This window comes from Osmia lignaria, chromosome 6 (genome assembly GCF_051020975.1).
Source record: "Osmia lignaria lignaria isolate PbOS001 chromosome 6, iyOsmLign1, whole genome shotgun sequence".
Classification (NCBI taxonomy): domain Eukaryota; kingdom Metazoa; phylum Arthropoda; class Insecta; order Hymenoptera; family Megachilidae; genus Osmia; species Osmia lignaria.
This window is the reverse complement of record NC_135037.1, coordinates 3,681,711-3,701,276: the sequence shown is the minus strand read 5'-3', so window position 1 is coordinate 3,701,276 and position 19,566 is coordinate 3,681,711. Positions and strand designations below refer to the sequence as shown.

The following is a 19,566-nucleotide window of genomic DNA, read 5'->3' as shown; positions in this document are numbered from 1 at the left end:
GCTTTTCATCCAGAATGATAATTGATTGATCCTCGATTCCACAGTACTAAAATCAACACGTCTTTTCAGCATCTTTTCCACGAGCCGCCCTTATCGAAGTTCAAGTTCTCGCTGCCAATTCTTTACGTAGAATGTTCTCTTTCCGCCAGCATTTTCCGCTAGCTTTTCATCGTTCTCGCCAGGAAGCTAAGCCTCGAACGCGGTCGACGAGACGCGCAAGAGTTGTTTTACATTTTAAGTAGTGATATCGAGTTTGCATGCAAATGCATGATTATGCGAGGAGACCGAGGGTAAGGAAGGTTTTCTCAGCCCGGCAATGTTGAGGAAGAATGAGGGGGTGGAAGGTCGCGGGAAAAACGGACGAGGAGAGAAAAGGGTGGAGTCGAAAAGGAAACGGGATAATGTATGCTACTGGGACACGCACCATCTTTCTCATTGCTCGCTTTCAAATCTTAACGCCAACCGGAAATTATGCTCATTCAGGCATGCTAGATTTTCAGTAACAATAATTTTCGTGCTAACGTGATCTGATTCGAAAGTAAAAAAAAAATATTCCCTAAAGAATGCATTAAATTCAAAGTCTTTTACTCAGTCAATTGTAGTCAGATCGATCGTCTCGGTGTTTTTAAGAGCAATTTCAGCCCTCTTTGCTCGCCCTTTTCGAGGGAATTCGATCGCGACGGTATCGACGGCAAGAGAAAAAAGAGGAAAAAAGAAAAAGAGGAGTCGGTAATAGTTCGACAAGACGAGTTCTCGTGTCTGATATCGAGCTCCCTTAACGCGCGATCGTTCGAATTCCCCGCAAACTTCGAAGGGATGATCAATACATATATATACATAAAAGAGAAAGGGAAACGCGATGGAAGAGAAAGATGAAGGTAACGGCGTCGGTGTAGGAGTCTGAGCGAAGATAAAGAAACGCGAGCGAAGAAAGACGTTGGGAAGGAAGCCGAACGAACGAACTTTCATCCCCCTCGCGCCTTCGACGGAGATACTTGAGGCAAGTCCGCGAGCAAACTGCTTTTGATCATCGCTACGACAACGCACTTTCCTCTTCCTTTCTCTCTCCCAGCCCCTCTGCGAGTCATTCTTCTCCCTTCTCTTCTAGTTTCTTTGTAGCCGGACCCGTTCCCCTAACTCTTTACCTCGCCGTTTCCCTGTCGCTTTGACACAGACAGAGAGAAAGATACAACGAACGGGGGACAAAAGGAACGAGCAGGAGAGGCGAGAAGGAGAAGAAGAGAAGCGTACGCATCGTAGAAACGATCGAACGAGCCCGGACAATCTTAAAATGACGCGGAACCTCGACCGAGCGTCGATCGAGCCGCGGAAAGACGAAATCGCAAGATCGACGCGAGTAAGCGACCAAGAAGAAGAAGAAGGAGAAAAAAAAAAATGAAAACAAGGGAATCCGAGTCTCCCTTTGAAAGCAACGGGATTTGTCGTACAGAAAATTATGAAGGGTAGGAGCGAAATGTGGGGTGAAGGAAGAGCACTCTGCATGCCAGCCAGACAATACGGTCTTTTGTACTTTGTAACGCGCTGCTAATTACTCTGCATCAGCTGCGGCCCTTAAGGTACACACTGTCGAATCCTTTCATCGCGAGAAACCACCGAAAAAGCAGATTAACCAACGTGAAACGTGAGAGAAAAGAATAAGCACAAGGATGTATCCATCCTTGAACTGGTCGCACCCCTTTCGTATGCAAATACTTGGCAATAATTGTTACTCCTCCATTTTTTCTTCTGCACATTTTCTTGTTACCAGTTTTGGTATTCCTGCGTTAACGTACCATCCCGCGAAGTCGACGAGCGTTAAAATACTCGGCAGAGACGACTTCGATTCGAGTTGCGTTCGAGTAATCGACGGGACCAGACGCGATTCTCTTTACCGCGACTGGGAGGGTGAACTCGAGGGGAATTTCAATCGGCGGGATGCATCGGCTTTAAAGCACTCGGTTACCCGGGAATGTTTCTCGCCTTCTTTCGCCCCGTTCCTCCTCGCGTCGCGGTAAAAGTTCACGCTGAAATTTTCCGCGTTTTCTATCGCGCGAATATACGCGTACATCGTGCACGGGGTAAATTTCAAATATATTTAAAAAATAACGAGAGTATCGAATCGAAATATCTTTCCCACGACGATGTAAAAAATATTCAGTCGGTTAAATGCTAATTGGAATTGAAAAATTAACAATTTCTCTCTGTACGTTAAATAAAATGATTTAATTCGCGCAGAGCGTTTGAATCGAAGCGGTAAGTTGAACTCGGACCTGGCGGAAAATGGCCAGAGAGAGTCAGCCTTTTTCCCGGTTTCTAATTAAATAACAACATAATTCACCGTCTTACGGTAAAACAATTAAATAACGCTTAAGATTCAGCGACGGCTGCCGGTGCTTTTCCATTATTTCGTTGTATAGCCGGCAGGCTTCGACCCTCCACCGAATTCTTACGCCTTTCGCTTTCAATTCTCATCCAGTCTCCCTTTCTAACCGTTCGTTTGTCACTTTCTCCGCTTCTTTTCTTTTCTGCGAACACTCCCCGCGCCGTATTGTTTTATGATTTTAATAAGACTCTTTCGTTTCCCTATCAATACTACCCCTTGGTCGCCAATCTTACGTTTCTTTGTAGAGCAAATCCGAAAGTTTCACCCTCGCCACAAGGGGATGCTATTCTAGCGTCTGGAAAAAGTACAATCCAGGGTATTCTTGTTCGATTCAGCGTGGCGAGCCGTGAAGTGTCCTCGTTAGACCCCCTTTTGATTTATATACTCTTTTCAAATAAAATAGATAGAGGGTAGTTTGTTCGACGATTCCTTTCGCAATTTCTCTGACAAAATAGAGGTGGACGGTTAAACCGCGGGGCGCCAGTTTCGATTACATTCGTTTCGGTCGTCACCGGTCAAACCCGCGGATGTTGTAATGGTAACCGAATTAATCGCTTCCAATCTATCCACCGTATAAATTAGATTCCCGTTGATGGGCTTCGTTACGCGTTCGAACTATGATCGAGCGTTTATCGCGCGGCTCGCGCGTTCCCATCGGTCCATCGGCGAATAGTAAACAAATTAATTGTCAAGCCGGACCGCAAATCAGGCATTGCGATTGTTGCGCTCCACGACGACCGACAGATTTGTCCTGTCCACGCATCGGAAGCGGATTTTCAAAGAGCAACCGTGCGAATCGATTGATCGTGGCGGGTGGTAGAGAAATCGATTGTCATTTACTCGACTGTTTGTTCTGACGAGAAAATTTCTCTATTTTCCAGGCAAGTCGCACACGATGCTGGGCACACCGGAAGCGGGTCACACACTCGGCGCGATACCGTGCGCGATCGCCTGGCTGTTCCGTGGAATTTCCGAGCAACGACAGAGAACCGGCGCCAGATTCAGCGTCAGGGTTAGTTGCGTGGAATTAACCGCCGGGCAACAGCAGCTCAGGGATCTGCTCGCGGCACACGCAAACGGTGAGTAAATACGAGCGGTTCCGCTATCCGGGAAATTGCTGCACAGGGAGCCTTGAAAAGGTGATGACGAGCAAACGTTGAGTTGGCTCCCGCCTTCGTCGACTGCCAATTAACCCTCGAATTCGAGGAACTTTTACGGTTCCGTATTAACGCGGGAGAAAGAATGGCGATACAATCTGGCACGATTAACGTCAGCGTCAAGAATTCTCGTTTAATCTATTTCGGTATTCGCTCGTTTCATTTACAGTGATCGACGCGCACGAATCCAGACGCGGTCAGCTTTCATTTAAACCGCAGGAGTTTGTACGGTGTCGGGCGGAGCGCGTTGACCACAGGCTCACGAGAGAGAGCCGGTTACAAATTACGCGCGCAACATTTGTTGCGTAATTCTAGGCGGGCAACTTTTCTCGTTTGAACACGCTCGATTACGATAGCATTGTGTTCCAGCGGCTCGAAGAAACTTCAGTCGTAAGAAACACTTGTCTCACTCGTCATCCCTCGGTTTTAAGAGTTTCTATTCTACCGAAACTCGTTTCTCTCCCTTCGGATCGTCTATTCTCAACAACGGGAGCGTCTTAGTTATATATACAGCAAACTTTATATATATATATATTGTGTAGGGGTTGAAAGTTTGCTGGGCGTTCCGCGATAGGGTTGCGAACGTTTGCCGCAATTAATTCGATGCCTGGAACAATGCGGGCAGGTACAATCGTTTTGGATTAATTAGTGCCGAGTGCAGGGCACAACGAAGGGAATTTCTGGTGTCCTATACTACTGGCCCGTCCAGAACTCGATCTAATTTTCACAAACTTCCTTTCTCTTCACCCTTGTCCCGTTACCCTCGATGCGATCGACATTAACGTGAATTGTAACTATGCTCGCGTCTTATCGATTGTATTGGACCTTGGATGGCAGATGGAACGGTCAATTTCTGTATCATTGTTCGCGGCACGTGACTGGAAAACGAAGATTAGAAAAGCTCCGACGATGTTTTCAATATATTGAATTTGAAATGCTGTCAAGGAAATTGCATTCACAAAACGGAGGAAAAAATGGGCGATACGGTCTTAACAGTATTCCCTGCGCAATAAAACCAAAAGTCACCAACAGACCGATGGAAATAACATTCGAAAATCGCATGTTCCATTTGCTTCGTGCTTCGACTACTCTCGCGTCCAGAAAAACTGGAAACCCACTGGATCGACAAGAATGGTCTCGTAATAATACCGATGGACCCAATGGTCGAAAGCCTGGAAGAATGAAATCGTTCCGTCCCGTTTTTGCGTACGTCCTCTCGGTTCGAGAGATTCGCGATCCTGAAGGATTCCGCGGGTAATATGCAACGAACGGCACAAAAATTGGTCCTGCTCGCCATTCGGTTTCTTCTTCACGGACTACCTCGTCCACTCGTTGGTCCGTAAAATTGAGGGGTAAGATTATTTCTTTCTCATCCCCCTTCTTTTATGTCTGCTCTCTTCCTCTCATTTTAGTTTGACGGGACGAGGCGAGTTCAAATGAAATTGCTTCATATAAAAACTGGTTTTTTTTTAATTGAAAATGTAAAAGGTTGCAAATAAAGAAATATAATCATGTTGAAAAAGCTAGACTGTTATTTTCCCTTCACTGAAAGATGGAGCTCTACTCATAGGACTAATAAGAAAGCGAAGGGTGGAGCATCTACTATGGTGCCCTTATGGGAACTCTCGATAGAGGAACATCTTTCTTTCCACCCTAAAGCAACTATTTCACTTTTAGATCCATGTACTTCGTTCTGTTCCTAGAATGAAACTATCTAGGGGATGTATCTACAACGAAACAGAGGGTTTTACGCGTTTTCTGAAAAAACGATCCGGCAGATAAGTTTCTTCGGTACTTTGGATGTGAAAATTATAGGGTAATAACGTGGGAGAAAGCAAGGAAGGAGTCTGTCGTTAAACTAGTACTTTGAAATTAAAACGTTACGATGCAGGGGCGCGCGTTGCGTTAAAAAGCGATTCGCGGCGCACAATGTAACTAAAGTTATCGCGATCGTGCCTCGGAAGAGGATAAATGCAAAAGGGTTATAATCTCAAAGGGGTTTAGGATCGTAGTAAATTTTTCAGCTGACATTAACGCACGTGTCGCGTGCCACGTTGGAACGTGGCGTAATAAAACCGTCGACCAGTCGAACGGAACGTTTTTTCTCTAAAAACGAAGTTGCATTAACGGACCGACTCGTAAACTGCTGCCAAGTTTTTTGCGTATCTCGTACGCTTTTTTAACAGTCGAGTTTGATTTATGCTCACCGTCGTCGAAGTTGTCCACGAGTCCTCGAAACCGTTCGGCGGCCCCTTTTCAAAAGTAAAGACAGGGTGAATTTCGTAGGAAAAACACACGGTTTCACTCGTACAAGTTTCCCGTTGATTTCGCTCGGAAACTCCGCGCGTGTGGCAGCAGCCTCTTTCCGCTTTCCTGGAACGCGCTAACTAATTAAGAAGCGGTGCAATTAATTTTCCAGCTTATTAAATAATTAACTCGTATCTCGAGGTCTGTCTCGCCCGTAGAAATTCATCCCCCCGTTCGTTCCTCTCTTTCTAAGGGGGTTGCTCGCCGAGCAAAAGCTCCTTCGACCGACACACCCTTCGAGTTCGGCTTTTCTACCGGGGAACTCGATAATCCCGGCTCCGGTAATTATTTAAAGTTTTCGACGGGTCAGATCCCGCCAACGGAGACCGAGCAGAAACGAAATGCCGTCTTTGCGGTAATTTACTTTTGTTTCTTTCGATCCCTCGTCCTACTTTTAGTTACCCTTTGCTTCTGCGCCATTACGCATCGATGTCGATTCGTTTCCGTGTTTGAACGAACATTAATTCTGTGCTTTGTGTTCGAGATGAGGTCGCAAAACAGGAAAATTAACTTCCACGGTTACTTTCACGTATTCTCTTTCGGTATGTGAAGAAGAATGCGCGAGGAACGTTTCTGGAACGTAACTCCGAGAAAAAGTAGGATCGAGGGTGGTGGTTTTTAAGCGGTCGCGTGCATTTCAATGGCGCCACCAAGAGAAATGTTTTCCAGAATATTTTTCCAGCAAGCTTCTCCGTCTGGCGAAGAGGAAGCAAAGCAGGCTCGCAATAATTCTCGCGACTCGCGCCACGGTTATTGTTTTATGTTTCTCCGGTGGTTTGCACGAGAAGCGGATAAGAAGGGAGATAAAGACGAGCACGGAGAATAATGGAAGAAACGTCGTAGCCGTGGCATTGCTGCACAGCAACGATGGCTTTTAGTGGATGCATAAAACGGCCAGAACGAAAATGCATTGCCTTTTGTCTGTTTCTCTATCATATTTATTTTGAACAATTCGATGGAAAATTAGGGAAGATGGTATAAAAATTGTTATCCACTTGATTGCGACTGTAAGACGATACCTTTTACAGAATATTGAAATGGATTTGTCGGCTCATCGATCCGTTGATAAGTTGTTTTATCTCCGCAAAGTTCCCTTCTTCCCTTAGCAGCAGTCTTGGCGACCGAATCGTCTTCCAGAAACAGTAACTTTCACGAGGGGATCTACAGTACGGTAGGCAATTAAAGAAAACAGTCGTCTTACGTAGCGGCTGGTTTCCGAGCAAATGGTAGCAAGCAATGGTCCATGGTCGGCCTTGAAAAGGGGAAAAAGAGAAATTGCAGGTCATTCCGTTAACGACAGCTTTCTTCACTTCGTCACTCGCAAGTTTAATAGCTGAAGACTTTGCCAAGTAAATTATTTAACTTTACTCCAATTTTTCAATTTTATGTAAGAGTTGAATCAAATGTTTATATACATATAACAAGAGCATAAGGAGAATGAAATTTATGATTTTATCCCTCCTTATGGAGCACAACTTACCCTTTCCAGTTGGAACTACATTTTGCTGGAGTTTAGTTCCCTTTTCCGCCGCTAGAGGGCGCTGTTTTTTCGAGAAAAATCTAATTCCACTTTTGTCCGCCAGAGGGCGCTAAATTTATTCGTACTTTGGTTCCTTTTCCCGCCGCTAGAGGGCGCTGTTTTGTCGAGAAAAATTTAGTTCCCATTTTGTCCGCCAGATGGCGCTAAATTTATTCGTGCTTTAGTTCCTTTTCCCGCCCCTAGAGGGCGCTGTTTTTTGGAGAAAACTTTAGTTCTAATTTTGTCCACCAGAGGGCGCTAAATTTATTCGTACTTTAGTTCCTTTTCCCGCCCCTAGAGGGTGCTGTTTTTTCGAGAAAACTTTAGTTCCAATTTTGTCCGCCAGAGGGTACAAAAATTAATGTTTCATTAAAATGGGAAGAAACTGTTTTATTCGGAAGAAATTAAGTACTTCTTTGTGGGAGGAGATTATGGGAAATTAAGTTCTGGATTGTGAAGGAAAATGTAAGGTAATTATGTACTTAATTGTGAAGGAAAATTTAGGGAAATTAGGTATTTAATTAAGAAGAGAGACTAGGAAATTAAGCATTTAATTTAGATGAGAAATTTAATGTAACATAAGTATATATTTAAAAGAGGAACTTAATTGCATTAAATAAATAACTTAGAAAGGAAATTTAGTAATTAAATAAAACTTGCTTCTTAAAATGATTTATTTACCAAACACATGAAATGAATACATAATACAGAATACATACATTAGTCAAACAATTATTTCAGTAATTTTCAATTTTGTTGAAAAAGAATTGAAGGAACTTGGAATTAAAAGCGTTCGAGCAATTCATTTCCAAGACATAAATAAAATGAACGATTAAATGAGCATTCCTCTGTTTATTAAAGTGAAAAGTGATTTATAGGAAACTTTTTCTGTTCTCTCTGTCTATTTTCCAGTCCTGGTTTCACTGCAGCAACGGAAAAATTACGCAAAACGTGGCTCCCAACGGATCCTCGAGTTATAGCCAAGACGGAGCCAAATTTCACGAAGGAGGACGAATATTCACGGTCGCTTATTACGAGCTTTGCCCTTCCTCCAGGATCTCGACGACCTATGAGCTACCTGGAAGCAACCCTTCACCTTGCACACCTCTTTCCCTCGAGACTATCCAAGACCCGGTGGTCTTCGCGGCTCGCACTTATTTCGGCGAACGTACGACTCGCGTAAAGCACGTCTGCCGCCGCTACCAGCGCTGACTGTTTCTACTTTAATACGAGCTACGAGCTGGCTTCGTTAACCCTTAGATTACTACTGCCACTGTCCCAGCTAAGAGTCCTCGTGAAACTTCAAGACGTTCCACGTAAATTACAAAAAATTCTACCAAATAAAAGTTGTATTACGTCGAAACCTGTGTAATTTTCGTAAATTAGAATTCTTTTATTAGCATTTGTAATTATAATTCCAATTTACCTAAATTTCTCTGCATTTTTAAATGAAAATTCTATACGGTTAATTTCCTCCCGTTTCTCCTCGTTTCCGCTTTACAGCGAGCCGTCGCTCGCTTCCAGTATCGTCTTACACGAACGTAAAAGGTCGTGGATACGCGCGAATGGAAATGCCAATGGCCGTTGGATCGTCGCCGAGCAAATTATAGGGAAATTCTATCCAGCGCTCGACGAGATGCTATCGATCCCCTCGGAAGCGAGTTTTACCGCTTCCGGTGTATCAGATCCGTCGCTGATACCGCGAACGATGATTATCCTCGAGAGAAAAAAATAATGACGCGGAAGATCGAGGCATTGCTTCTATTTATTTTCTACCTCTTCAACTTTGAACGTTTCATCATTCGGATATTTTCCGAGTCCCCGCAAATGGTCCGTCGCCGACGCTGAACCTTCGAAATGCCGTTTCCCCGCTAGAACTACGAAATGGTAACCATTTCGTATACTCTACGAGGCATTTGGGAAAACAGTCTCGTAACGCGCGTATCCCCGGTCATTCGAAAAAGGCGGAAACAGATTTTTTTTACTGCCCCCCAACTGGTTCACCCTCGAGGGACGAGATTGTCCGTGGGCGTCGGCCAATGATGGTATTCGAAACGCGTCGAAAAACGATTTATCCGACGTACAGCGACGCGTTGCACGACCTCGCGAGCATACACGGCCCACGAATACGACACGGATCCCAGCCGTGCATCTGGCAAAAGACGCATCCATTATGCCTCTATATTCCGTCCAGTCCTTCTCGCGGAAGATCGTCTTTTTATTTCCTCGACGTTCCACGCGAACCTTCCATCCTCGCGAACCACCGTCGCACGGCACAGATGCCGACAATATTACTTTCTCTGCTCCCTTTTATGGATATTGCCACGCCTATGTGTCGCATTAATACACCCATGCCAGCGTGGGTGTAGCACTATTTTGCGTTCGTTAGTTACTTCCGCTTTAGCTTCCTAACAAAGTTCAGCCTTAAATCTTTCGCAGTCTAAAATACTTCAATTGAAAATCGTTCGTAAGGTGCTTAGGTACTTACCTTTGTATTAATTAACAACCGAGCGTTCAAAACTGAATCGCTTTTAGATGCGTGGATAAAACGGCAAACGGTTCCGAAACGACTGCCTCCGAATCACGTTTCCACGAGAACGTTCAATCTATAGAAATCTCGTGCACCGTTTCCTAGAACGTTATAAACTCTCGTAAAGTGGAGGCAGACAAACGGGTGCTTTCGTGTAACGAAAATAAAGTATCAACGACGTCCTCGGGTCTGTTCCTTTACGACACTACAAGGGGGCGAGTTCTCGAAGTAGTAAAACGTTAATTGGCAATTTACAAAGGGGATTATCTAAACGCTGCGTTCGCAACGAACGACGAGTGTGTTCTTCTTTGCAACGTTGCACGAACGAACGGGAACGTACTTCTGCCAGAAATTCACGCAACGAATGATATTTAGATTCCAACGATTAGAAGACGAGTTACTGAAACTTTAATAACGCGTATGTGTCGATTTTCATCCATACCCGTAACAAGATCAAGGATTCGATGGTCCTTTGGTAGAAGAAAAGGGCGGAGATATTTTGATGCCCGTCGCAGCTCACAGTCGATAGACACGTAATAACGATCGTTGTCTCTATGATCTTTGCTCCGTCGTTTCGCCTCGAAAGCTCTTTCTAAGGCGTAGGCAATATGTCACCGGCCAGGATGTACATAAAATACGCTGGTTTACGAGCCGATCAGATGGCGCGTGTATTATTGCCAACTGTTCAAAAGCCCTTTTCCCCGTACAAAAGCAGGGTCAATAAAATTTTGTTCCCTTGAGAGACTCGAGGCTCCTTCGTCACTGCTTAATCTTCGATCAAGTAATTCTCTTCGTTTTATTTTCTTTTTAACCCTGGGACGATTGAAAATGAAAAAGTGTGTAAAATTAAATATAAATTGTGACCGTCTCGGTCGTTCGCTACCTAGGGATTAATTCCCTAATCTCGCTTACCTGGATTTTCAAATGGAGCAAATTTATGGACGATTTATCATACGGCAAGTTAAGAAAGGGAGCGTGATACATTGATACGAGTATGAGGTTCACAAGGCGAAGCTTTTCCGCGAGAACCAGGAGCTTTCCATAGGAATCCGTGTCGGCTGGAAAAGAGTACAAGGCGAGCCGGGGATATATCTACGGCTAGACGGGATTGTAACGCTGCTTTTACGCTGATCACTATTTACAGCTATGTTTCGCATTACGTTGATTATTCGCGCACTGACCATTGCACTGTATTCGCGACGCTCGACGATACTTCGTGATAACGCGTCGTGATATCTTAGCGTCGCGTATCTTTTGACGTTTTATCGTCGTCGTAATTCAGCCCGAGAAGACATTCCGTGGATATTCCGAGGGTAGGCGGGGCCGATTTACGTTCCTTGCTACGGGCTACCTGCATCACCGTCTCTTTCTCTCGATGGATATTATTTTTCCGCCCAAGTAATAAAATCGTACGACTCGGTCGGTGTTCACCGATAACGCATTGCATTTAGTTAAGAGACAATAAGAAATAAATCAGATCGATCTGATATTAAGAACAATCATGGATATTCGTGAAAGCGTAATTTTTTTAAAGGGTATCAGCCGTGATTACAACGAGGAACACGCGTAATTTGATTTGCGGTGGTTCTTTGTTCTTAGATTCCGAGCAGTCACCTGCTGTGTATTTGAGGGACGATCCGCTGTTCGGCAGCCTGCAACTGCAACAGCACAGCGAGCTCCGTGCACCGACTGCGGAACGTGCCGCATTTTATTTGGACGCGGCGGTCGCCGGTCGACAACGGGACGACGGCGACGCGCACATGCTCTACACCCTTCACGTGTACCAGTACAGCGTCGCCGGCAAAGGAGGAGGTGAGTTCGGTCTCCTTTTCGAACGTATTTCTTCTTCACAGTCGCAGCTCGTAAAGAACGTTTGTCATCGACTTCGACTTCGACGAGATTCAGAAGCATTCGCAGACGACTTTATTTGTATTCCATAGAGAATTCGATTGACATTTCTAATTCGAAACGGATCCCCCGTGTCGTGTATAAATTTCACAAGCACACTGCTACGAGGATCCGAGTAATTAAGAACAAGCTTTGCTAATCAATTTCCAAAGAATATCAGCCACGATTCACGACTTGTTCAATTATCCAGTTGCCGGCGGCAGAAGCAGACTGCACCTAATGGACCTCGGTAATTCGGATCGCGGCAAGTCGTCGGGAGGGATCCCCCTATCCGGCCTAGGCAATATCCTGCTGGCGATCTTCAACGGGCAGAAGCATCTGCCGTACAAGGAGCACAAGCTAACCCAATTACTGAAGGAGTGTCTCGGCTCGTTGACGTGTCACGCGGCGATGATCGCCCACGTGTCGCCGAACGCGCAACACTACACCGAGACGTTAACCACCGTGCAACTGGCTTCCCGCATTCACCGAATGAGGCGGAGAAAGATCAAGTTCGTGGGAGGTGGTACGCAGGGAACAGGGAGCGGCGGAAGTTCCGGGGAGGAAGCGGCCAGACAGAACAGCGAGTGCGACCCGAGTTCCAGCGATTTGTCCGCGGACACGGTGATCTACGTTGGACCGAGCACCGACGACGCGACCGATGGCGAACATCCTCCTGTCTACATACCGAGCTTAAACTCGGGTGATAATCGTTGCGCCATGGGCAGAGTGTTGCGCGGTTCCACGGCGGAGAGACCTTGCAAGATCCCCGAAGAGCGTAGTCCGGTCCATAAGTCGACGAAGGCGGTGAAGACGTTGACTCAGACCGCCTCGAAGCAGACGTCTCCTGCTCACACAGCTACACCGAAGGCTAGCCCAGCCAGGAAGGGCCTGTCGAACAAGGTCTCCTCTTCGAAGGTGAACGACTCCCCTGGGAGCAAGATCCCGGTCGCAGCACCCAGCGGAGGCTCGGACGAACAATGGATAGATGGTCCCAGGATCTCCAAGTCGAAGGTCGCTGAAGCTAGACACATGCTGAAGGATCCTCACCACAAGAGGGAGACCTGGATCGACGGACCTATGCAGTTGACCGGTCCGCCTACCTTGCAACTTCACACACAGCAACATTCCTCCAGCTACGGGTTTATGGACAGCCACAAGAAGAGCATGATTAGAAAGTGGGTCGAGAACCAATCGTCTCAGATACAGAGAAGCAAGCACGCCTCGGCTAGAACGGAAACCTCCAAGATGTCTGGCCAGTCGTCGCAGTTCAAGGAGCTGACCACGTTCAAGACGTGCACCGGTATCGACGACGATGACACCTCTTTGTCGACGGTGGAGAGCGATAGTTTGAAGGCTAACGAGATCGAGGACATCACCGAGAAATTGGGCGCCAAGCTGAATCTTCTGAACGTCAAGTCTAATACGGACTCTGGCTTGGATCTGACCGCCAGCCCGGTTATGGATGACAGCTTCGATAAAGGAAAGCTGGATCTTCAGGAGGACGAAGACGACGACGAAGAGATTGTCGTACCACCGCCGCTACCTCTCATTGAACCCCTGAGCAATGGGGTCAGCAGGGAGGTCTCTATGGAGAGCCTGAACCTATCGCACAAGGACATCGTGTTACCTTCCAGACACTCCTTGTCTTCCGAGGACGAGATCCTAGAAATCGTCGAGGTCGAGGATTTGGAACCCGTTCCGATGCAGGATTCTTGCCTGCAGGTGACGGAGGAGGACATTGCCTTGTGCATGGGAGAGAATCCTTTACCCGAAAGCGACCAGGAGGAACATCCTCTGAGAATCCTGAGCCAGGAAAATCTCACAGTCGTGTCAACCTTTACTGGTAAGCAATCATACCGTTTTTCAACGATTCCTCGTTTTTTCCAATGATTTTTACGGACGCGATCGAGCTGTCTTCTTCTTCTCCTTTTCACTGGAGGGGTACTCGAAGGAATGCCTTCGAAGATTGCTCTCCTCGATTCTTAGATCCCGGGTTATTACCTCGATCCGGTGGAAAACAATCGTATTGTAGAAGGGAAAACGGTGCAGGGATTGTAACCAGACAGCGAGAGAGGTAAAGAGGGAAAACGGCTCGATATAATTACTCGTCAATATTCTCAAGTCTTTGGAACGACGTTTTTTCTGCCGAACGCGTTTCTCCTTTTCCTTCCCTCCTTCGTATCGATGAACGATAAGAAGAAGTACCCTGAGTACTGGGCGAGATAAAAAAAAAGAGTACCTCGATTTTCAGACTCGATGTCGGTGATGTCGGACACGGAACGATACAGACCTCAGTATCCACCTCCGGTTGGAGCGGGTGTTTTACCAAGGCCGTACTTCGATCACGAGGATTTCCTGGAACAGGAAACCAGGCACAAGTTCGACCAGTTGGCCCGGCTCCATGAGCTTTATCAGAGCAAGCTCGCGTTAGCGAATGTCTCGAATTCCGTGACCTACCAGAGGGAGAACTCCTCGAACGTGAACGTTAGAGACACTCCATGTAAGTTTTCATCCCTTTTAGTTGCTGTTTCCATGAACCCTCATTCAGAAACAGTTCTCATTGTGTCGTTAGCTTTCTTGTTACACTTCGACCTGAAAATTCATTATTGAAAATTAATTTGAACCCTGAATCAAGTATGACATTAACGCAGGACAAATTGCAGCCGCCCCAGTCTTCCGTCCACCGTCGCGCTGTCAGTCCTTGTCTCTCTCGGACGTGATGTTCAACGACAACGCGAGCAATCACGGCAGCATCTACAGCGAGCCAGCGTACATCGCTGGCAAGTCTGACCAAGAGAAGATCTGCGATAATTGTCGTCAGAGTATGTCGAGACCAGCCACCGCCTCCTACTGGTACCCTAACAGCGTGGCGCACATAGCCAGTCCTAGAAGATACTGTGGCAAGTTGGGCGAATGCAATATCTCTAGTCTGAGGCATCCTGATGGCGCATCGAATCCAAATCTCAAGGAGGAGGTGGAGAGGTTACCTGGGAACGGGGCTTCCGGTTCTGATCCTGAGGAAGAGTACGTCGAGGCAAAGAAACTGTTCACGGCTGTGGAGAGGTCCGAGAGAACGGTCACTGGCAAATCGGACATTGAGGAAGATATTAAGGTTCAAGGTAGGACTTGACGTCTAGCGTATATATGGAAGAATTAAACTGTAACATTTGGAGAAGGGTGATATTCCGAGTTTTACAATTGTTTAATCAAATGAATTTGTTGCAGCAACAGCGCCACCGCAACTGTCCATTCCATCACCGGCTCCGTCTTCGGGTCGACTGCAACGCAAGATCACCAGCGTTGGATCCTCGTTAGGTTTGAACAAAGAAGGCTACGACTCCGGTGCCGATTCGACGCCACGGGCAGCGAAACTTTCGCCAGCCACCTTGTCCAGGCATCGAGCCGAAAGTTCTGGTTACGACAGCATCGTCAGAGACAGCGAGACCAGTAGTATCGCCAGCGACTCGTCCAGGCAGACTGGAGCTCTGCAAGAGCACCAAGGTAGTCGATATTTATCTGTTATTGAATGTTACCTCTGTTTAAGTGTCCACCGAGTCGCGAAATCACTCGACGAAATTTTCTTCCTTCTGCAATTTATGTGCACTTAAACTTAAATCGTAATATCGCTCGAAAACTTTCGTCGATTCGTCTACTCGTAACGAGAAGCAAGGGTAGAGTCATAATTCAAGGAGACGGTTTAATTAATGTGAATGTTCATTGAACGTTCCACTTTTCAAACTTCTCACTTGGTAACTTTGATCTACGATGCATGCTGATGATGCTTCAAAGTTGTTGGCACGTTTCTGAAGAGCAAACTTGCACAGACTGTAGTAAACGTACCTCGCTTACGAATGTTAAAAAGAAAGAAGAAGGTTCTATTTCTTCCTGGAAACGAATGCATGCCTAGCGAGACGTAGTTTAAAAATCGTTGCAAGAAAGTTTTGTCAGAGACATCCTCCCCGATGAAACGAGATAACAACCCTCTAAAATGCTCCCTCCGTACGGTGGTTCTCCTCAGGTGGCGCACTGGGGGTTCTAACCTCGACGTTGTGCGGCTGTTTCAGCGGTGGAACAGCGAGTGGCAGGGTGCGGGCATCCGTTACGGGCCCAATGCCAGGCCCATCTGCCACGGATGCGATCCGCGGCGGTGCCGGGGATAATCGCGTACACAAGCGAGGACGTGGACATCCTGGACAGGCGCGCGCAGTTGCGCTCGGATCCACGTGGCACGATGTCCAGGATACACAACCTGCGACTACGGCAGCTCCATCTTAGGCTAGAGCTACGCGACGCTAAAAGGCGCCTCATGGTGCCCGACAGCCGCTGGAGCTACGATCGTGAGTTACCGTTTCGACTCTCACCACCGTCCAGAAGAGAGTACTCTTTGCCAATGATAAATCTCACGATAGATAAAGCAACATTTAATTAGTATAATGTACCAAACGTTCCAACGATAACTAAGAAAACGTCCGAGAAAGTTTCACCTTGGAATTACATTCGCTATCAGATCCCGAGTGTCCTTAAATGCAAGGATACTTTATAAAGAAGATACGCAATTACTGAGTTAAGTTTTATAATTACAGTTCACGTAGAGAACAGCATGGACTGGCGAGATCCGTCGTTCTTGGAGGCCCTCGAGGCAGAAACGTGTATCCTGCAGAAACGGGTGGAGGCCTGCAAGAGTCACGTTCTGCTGATCACCTGTTTCGACTCTTATCCTCGACAACCGTGTACACCGCAGGCCGAATCGTCGACCGTGCTACGGATCACCTAACCGAGACTCGGATCAGCGCGCTGGACCGCGTGCTGATCGCAACAGGATCGCCAGCAGACGATTAGAAAGGAAAAGGAAACGAAACGAAACGAAAACGAGACGAGCGAAGTCGCTGATGAGGAGTAAAGAAAAGGGGAATCGTTGTCACGATGTCGCTCGACTCCGTCCAATAGTTGTTAAATGACGTTTAGCCGTGTCGTGATCGTCGTCGTACGTCGTCGCTATTGTTACGCGCGTATAATAGACGATAGAGAAATAAAAATAAGAAAAGAGAAGCTTTCATCCCTTTCGTTTCGCGTCGACCAGCCGGGGGATGCTGTTTTTCTTGCGTAGCAACGCGACACGATTCGACGACACGTATCGTCGGATATAGATACTTGTTGACTTGATATAATTTAGCGTACGTGTGTTGGTGCTGCATCATTTTCTTTTTTTATATCGATCGGAATCATCTCTTTAGATAAATCAATCGAGTCAAGCTGGGACGGCGAAATCGCGAGAGACAACTTTTTGGTACCGAAGTCTGCTTGACGATCTTTCGAAACGATGATTGATCTTTCATCGACCGATTTAGAAGCAAAATTTAATCGAATTCGAGACGGCATTTCGTCGCGGTAAAAATAATTCTGACGCGATGCATGCAAAGAAGAGAGCGAAAAGCGACGATGATACGCGTCGTAACCATTGTATTTAATGCACGCACGTTAATTCAAGATATTATCGTAGCTTTAATCGTTATCAACAGTTACCGCACTTCGTAGGGCTCTGTAATTCACTTAGAAGATGACGAGAAGCTGAATGGGTGAATGAGAGAGCAAGAGAGAATGGGAGAACGAAAGGGACGATAACGAGCGCGAAAATGAGAAACGAGAAGATGCCGCGAGAGTTACCTTTCGACAGTAAACGTATTCGTAATCGTAACGGTTGCTCGGTTAGCGAGTGCTGTCTGAAAAAAATTAATATTGAAGACGCGAGAATTGAACAGCGTTTCATTATTCCGTGGCACGGATCTGAATGGGACAGAGAAAGATTTATCGAAACGAAAGGAATCCGCGTGTCGGTGAGACGTGGGTGTACAGAATGTGGCAGGGGGAAAGGTGCCAGAGAGAATGAAAATAGACGGGATGAAAATAAATCGAGAATGGCGGTAATACGCGGCAGAAACAGAGAAATTCCAGCTTTCTGATACGATTCGGAGCCAGTCGAGCAACGGTATTGATAAAAATCATCCATTTCTCTGTTACCGCTGCTGCGAACGACAGCTTTCATTCTCACAATTAAACTTTTAAGTCTTTCAAGGCTTTGCGATGTCTAATGTCGAAGAAACATTCCTCATCTCGTAGTCTCAAAGTTAAACTGCCAGTCCAATCGAAGGACATTGACTAGCTCGAGTAGATCCATAGACATCTTCGAATCCGTCACACGTTCGGAACTCGATTGCTCTGCCTCGAACATTTTCCTACATTTCCCTAGCCAAGCGCACAAGGAGCAATCGCGTGCACGAATCAGCCTTATCTACCTGGACTCGAAGATTTCTATGGATCATACGTTTCGAGGATTCAGACTGATCGTTTTTCAGACGGAACGAGACTGCTAGCTGTTAGCAATCGCGCTTACCGAGCAACGTGGAATCGTCGATCACCGTTAGTTGAAAAGAATCCGAGTTCTCAAAGCTATCGGGATGACCGACTGTAATCCAAGTTCCCTGTATCGTTGTCCGTTGTTAAAGGAACCCGTTACGCTATTCGTCCGTGTTTTTAGATTGTTCTCCATCTATCACTGCCGAATACCATGTTCGTCGTCTCTCCTTTCTTTTCGCTTGATTTTTTAACCGAACCTGACAATGGCTTCCAAAACGAGGTTCGATCTGTCGTAACGCATTCACGATTCCCTGTCATCCAATTCTTCCTTTTTGTTTTCCATTCGAGCTAGAAAGAGAGACACGTCGCCAAGAACGCGTCACTCCGTCTACGACTAGTAACGAATTAATAGCAACCGCCATAGTAATTAACGATTAAGAGTTAACCGACCTCCGTATCATTCCGCGAAACCGAGAAAGCGAGATAGACAGACACGCATATGTTACACACATACACACACACACACAAAACAGGAACACACATTGGAGGTACCGCACCACGCGTCTACTGTGTACCATAGTACTTGTACCATATTTATATTTTATATGTACAAATTAGTGATGTAATTTCTTGTAATAAAGATCAATTTACAACGTGCAACGGAAGGAGCTCGTTGGGAGCCGTTTTCTTCTCCCGAATTCCCCTTCGGAATTTCAAGCCTCTGGCAAAAAGGAGACGCTGGATGCATCGCAGAAATTCCTCAGACAATTTATTAGGAAGCATTTTTAGGTTCAGGCGAATGTTAGTCCAGCGATATCCGAGACAGCAGTTTTAACATCTTGAAAATTTTATTTTATTTCGAGAAATCTTTCCTCTTTGAAAATTCTTTCTTACGTGGATGATGGATTTCTATGGAAATTCAAGCGCAACTCGCATATGAGTTAACCGAGGGACTTGGGAGCAAACTGGCTCGGAAACTGCGGCGAACAATGCCTGCAGATACGCGGAAACGAGTCGAATGGAGAAGAGTACATAGGTAAGGAAGAACGTGGGTGTAATTAGACGAGGAAAGAACGGAGCGTGAAGCGGACTAATTAGGCGGAAGAGGAACAAAGATGTTCGCGGATCTGAATCTCGAGAGGCTTCGTACGATTCCTATTAACACTAGTGTATCATCAACTCGTTCTCCCCAATGACTCAAGATTAAATTCTATCGCTTCGAGTACTTTGAGCACATCGTATGACGGAAGAATAGAATTGATTGTAAAGATTAATCAGTGGATTAAGATCGAACAGACCAATAGCACGGTGAATCCTTCGTTTCGATGTGGGCACCGGATGGAAATTAGAGTAACCTTGAATTCCAATTGCACCGGTTACCGATAGATCGCGATTACTGCCGCAATGAAATGTTGAAAAACGTCCG

General features: G+C 46.1%; 1 protein-coding gene across 6 annotated transcripts in view; it reads left to right on the top strand.

Annotated features, from left to right (window-relative positions):
- LOC117601716 (uncharacterized) overlaps window positions 1–18,818 on the top strand; it is a 230,376-nt gene extending 211,558 nt beyond the window's left edge. The window contains exons 9-16 of one of the 6 annotated variants that reach the window (XR_004580788.2): window positions 3,265–3,462; window positions 11,496–11,708; window positions 11,995–13,629; window positions 14,038–14,286; window positions 14,450–14,905; window positions 15,012–15,287; window positions 15,805–16,123; window positions 16,370–16,511. Coding sequence is in view for 4 of the 6 variants with exons in the window: in XM_034318852.2 (XP_034174743.2) it covers window positions 3,265–3,462; window positions 11,496–11,708; window positions 11,995–13,629; window positions 14,038–14,286; window positions 14,450–14,905; window positions 15,012–15,290; window positions 15,851–16,123; window positions 16,370–16,560 (3,494 nt within the window). In the remaining 2 variants the exon portion in view is untranslated. Of the gene's footprint in view, window positions 1–3,264; window positions 3,463–11,495; window positions 11,709–11,994; window positions 13,630–14,037; window positions 14,287–14,437; window positions 14,906–15,011; window positions 15,291–15,804; window positions 16,124–16,369 lie in introns of those variants that run through there. The other 5 variants (XR_004580787.2, XM_034318855.2, XM_034318854.2 and 2 more) reach the window with 5 other exon arrangements.
- Window positions 18,819–19,566: the final 748 nt, after the last annotated feature.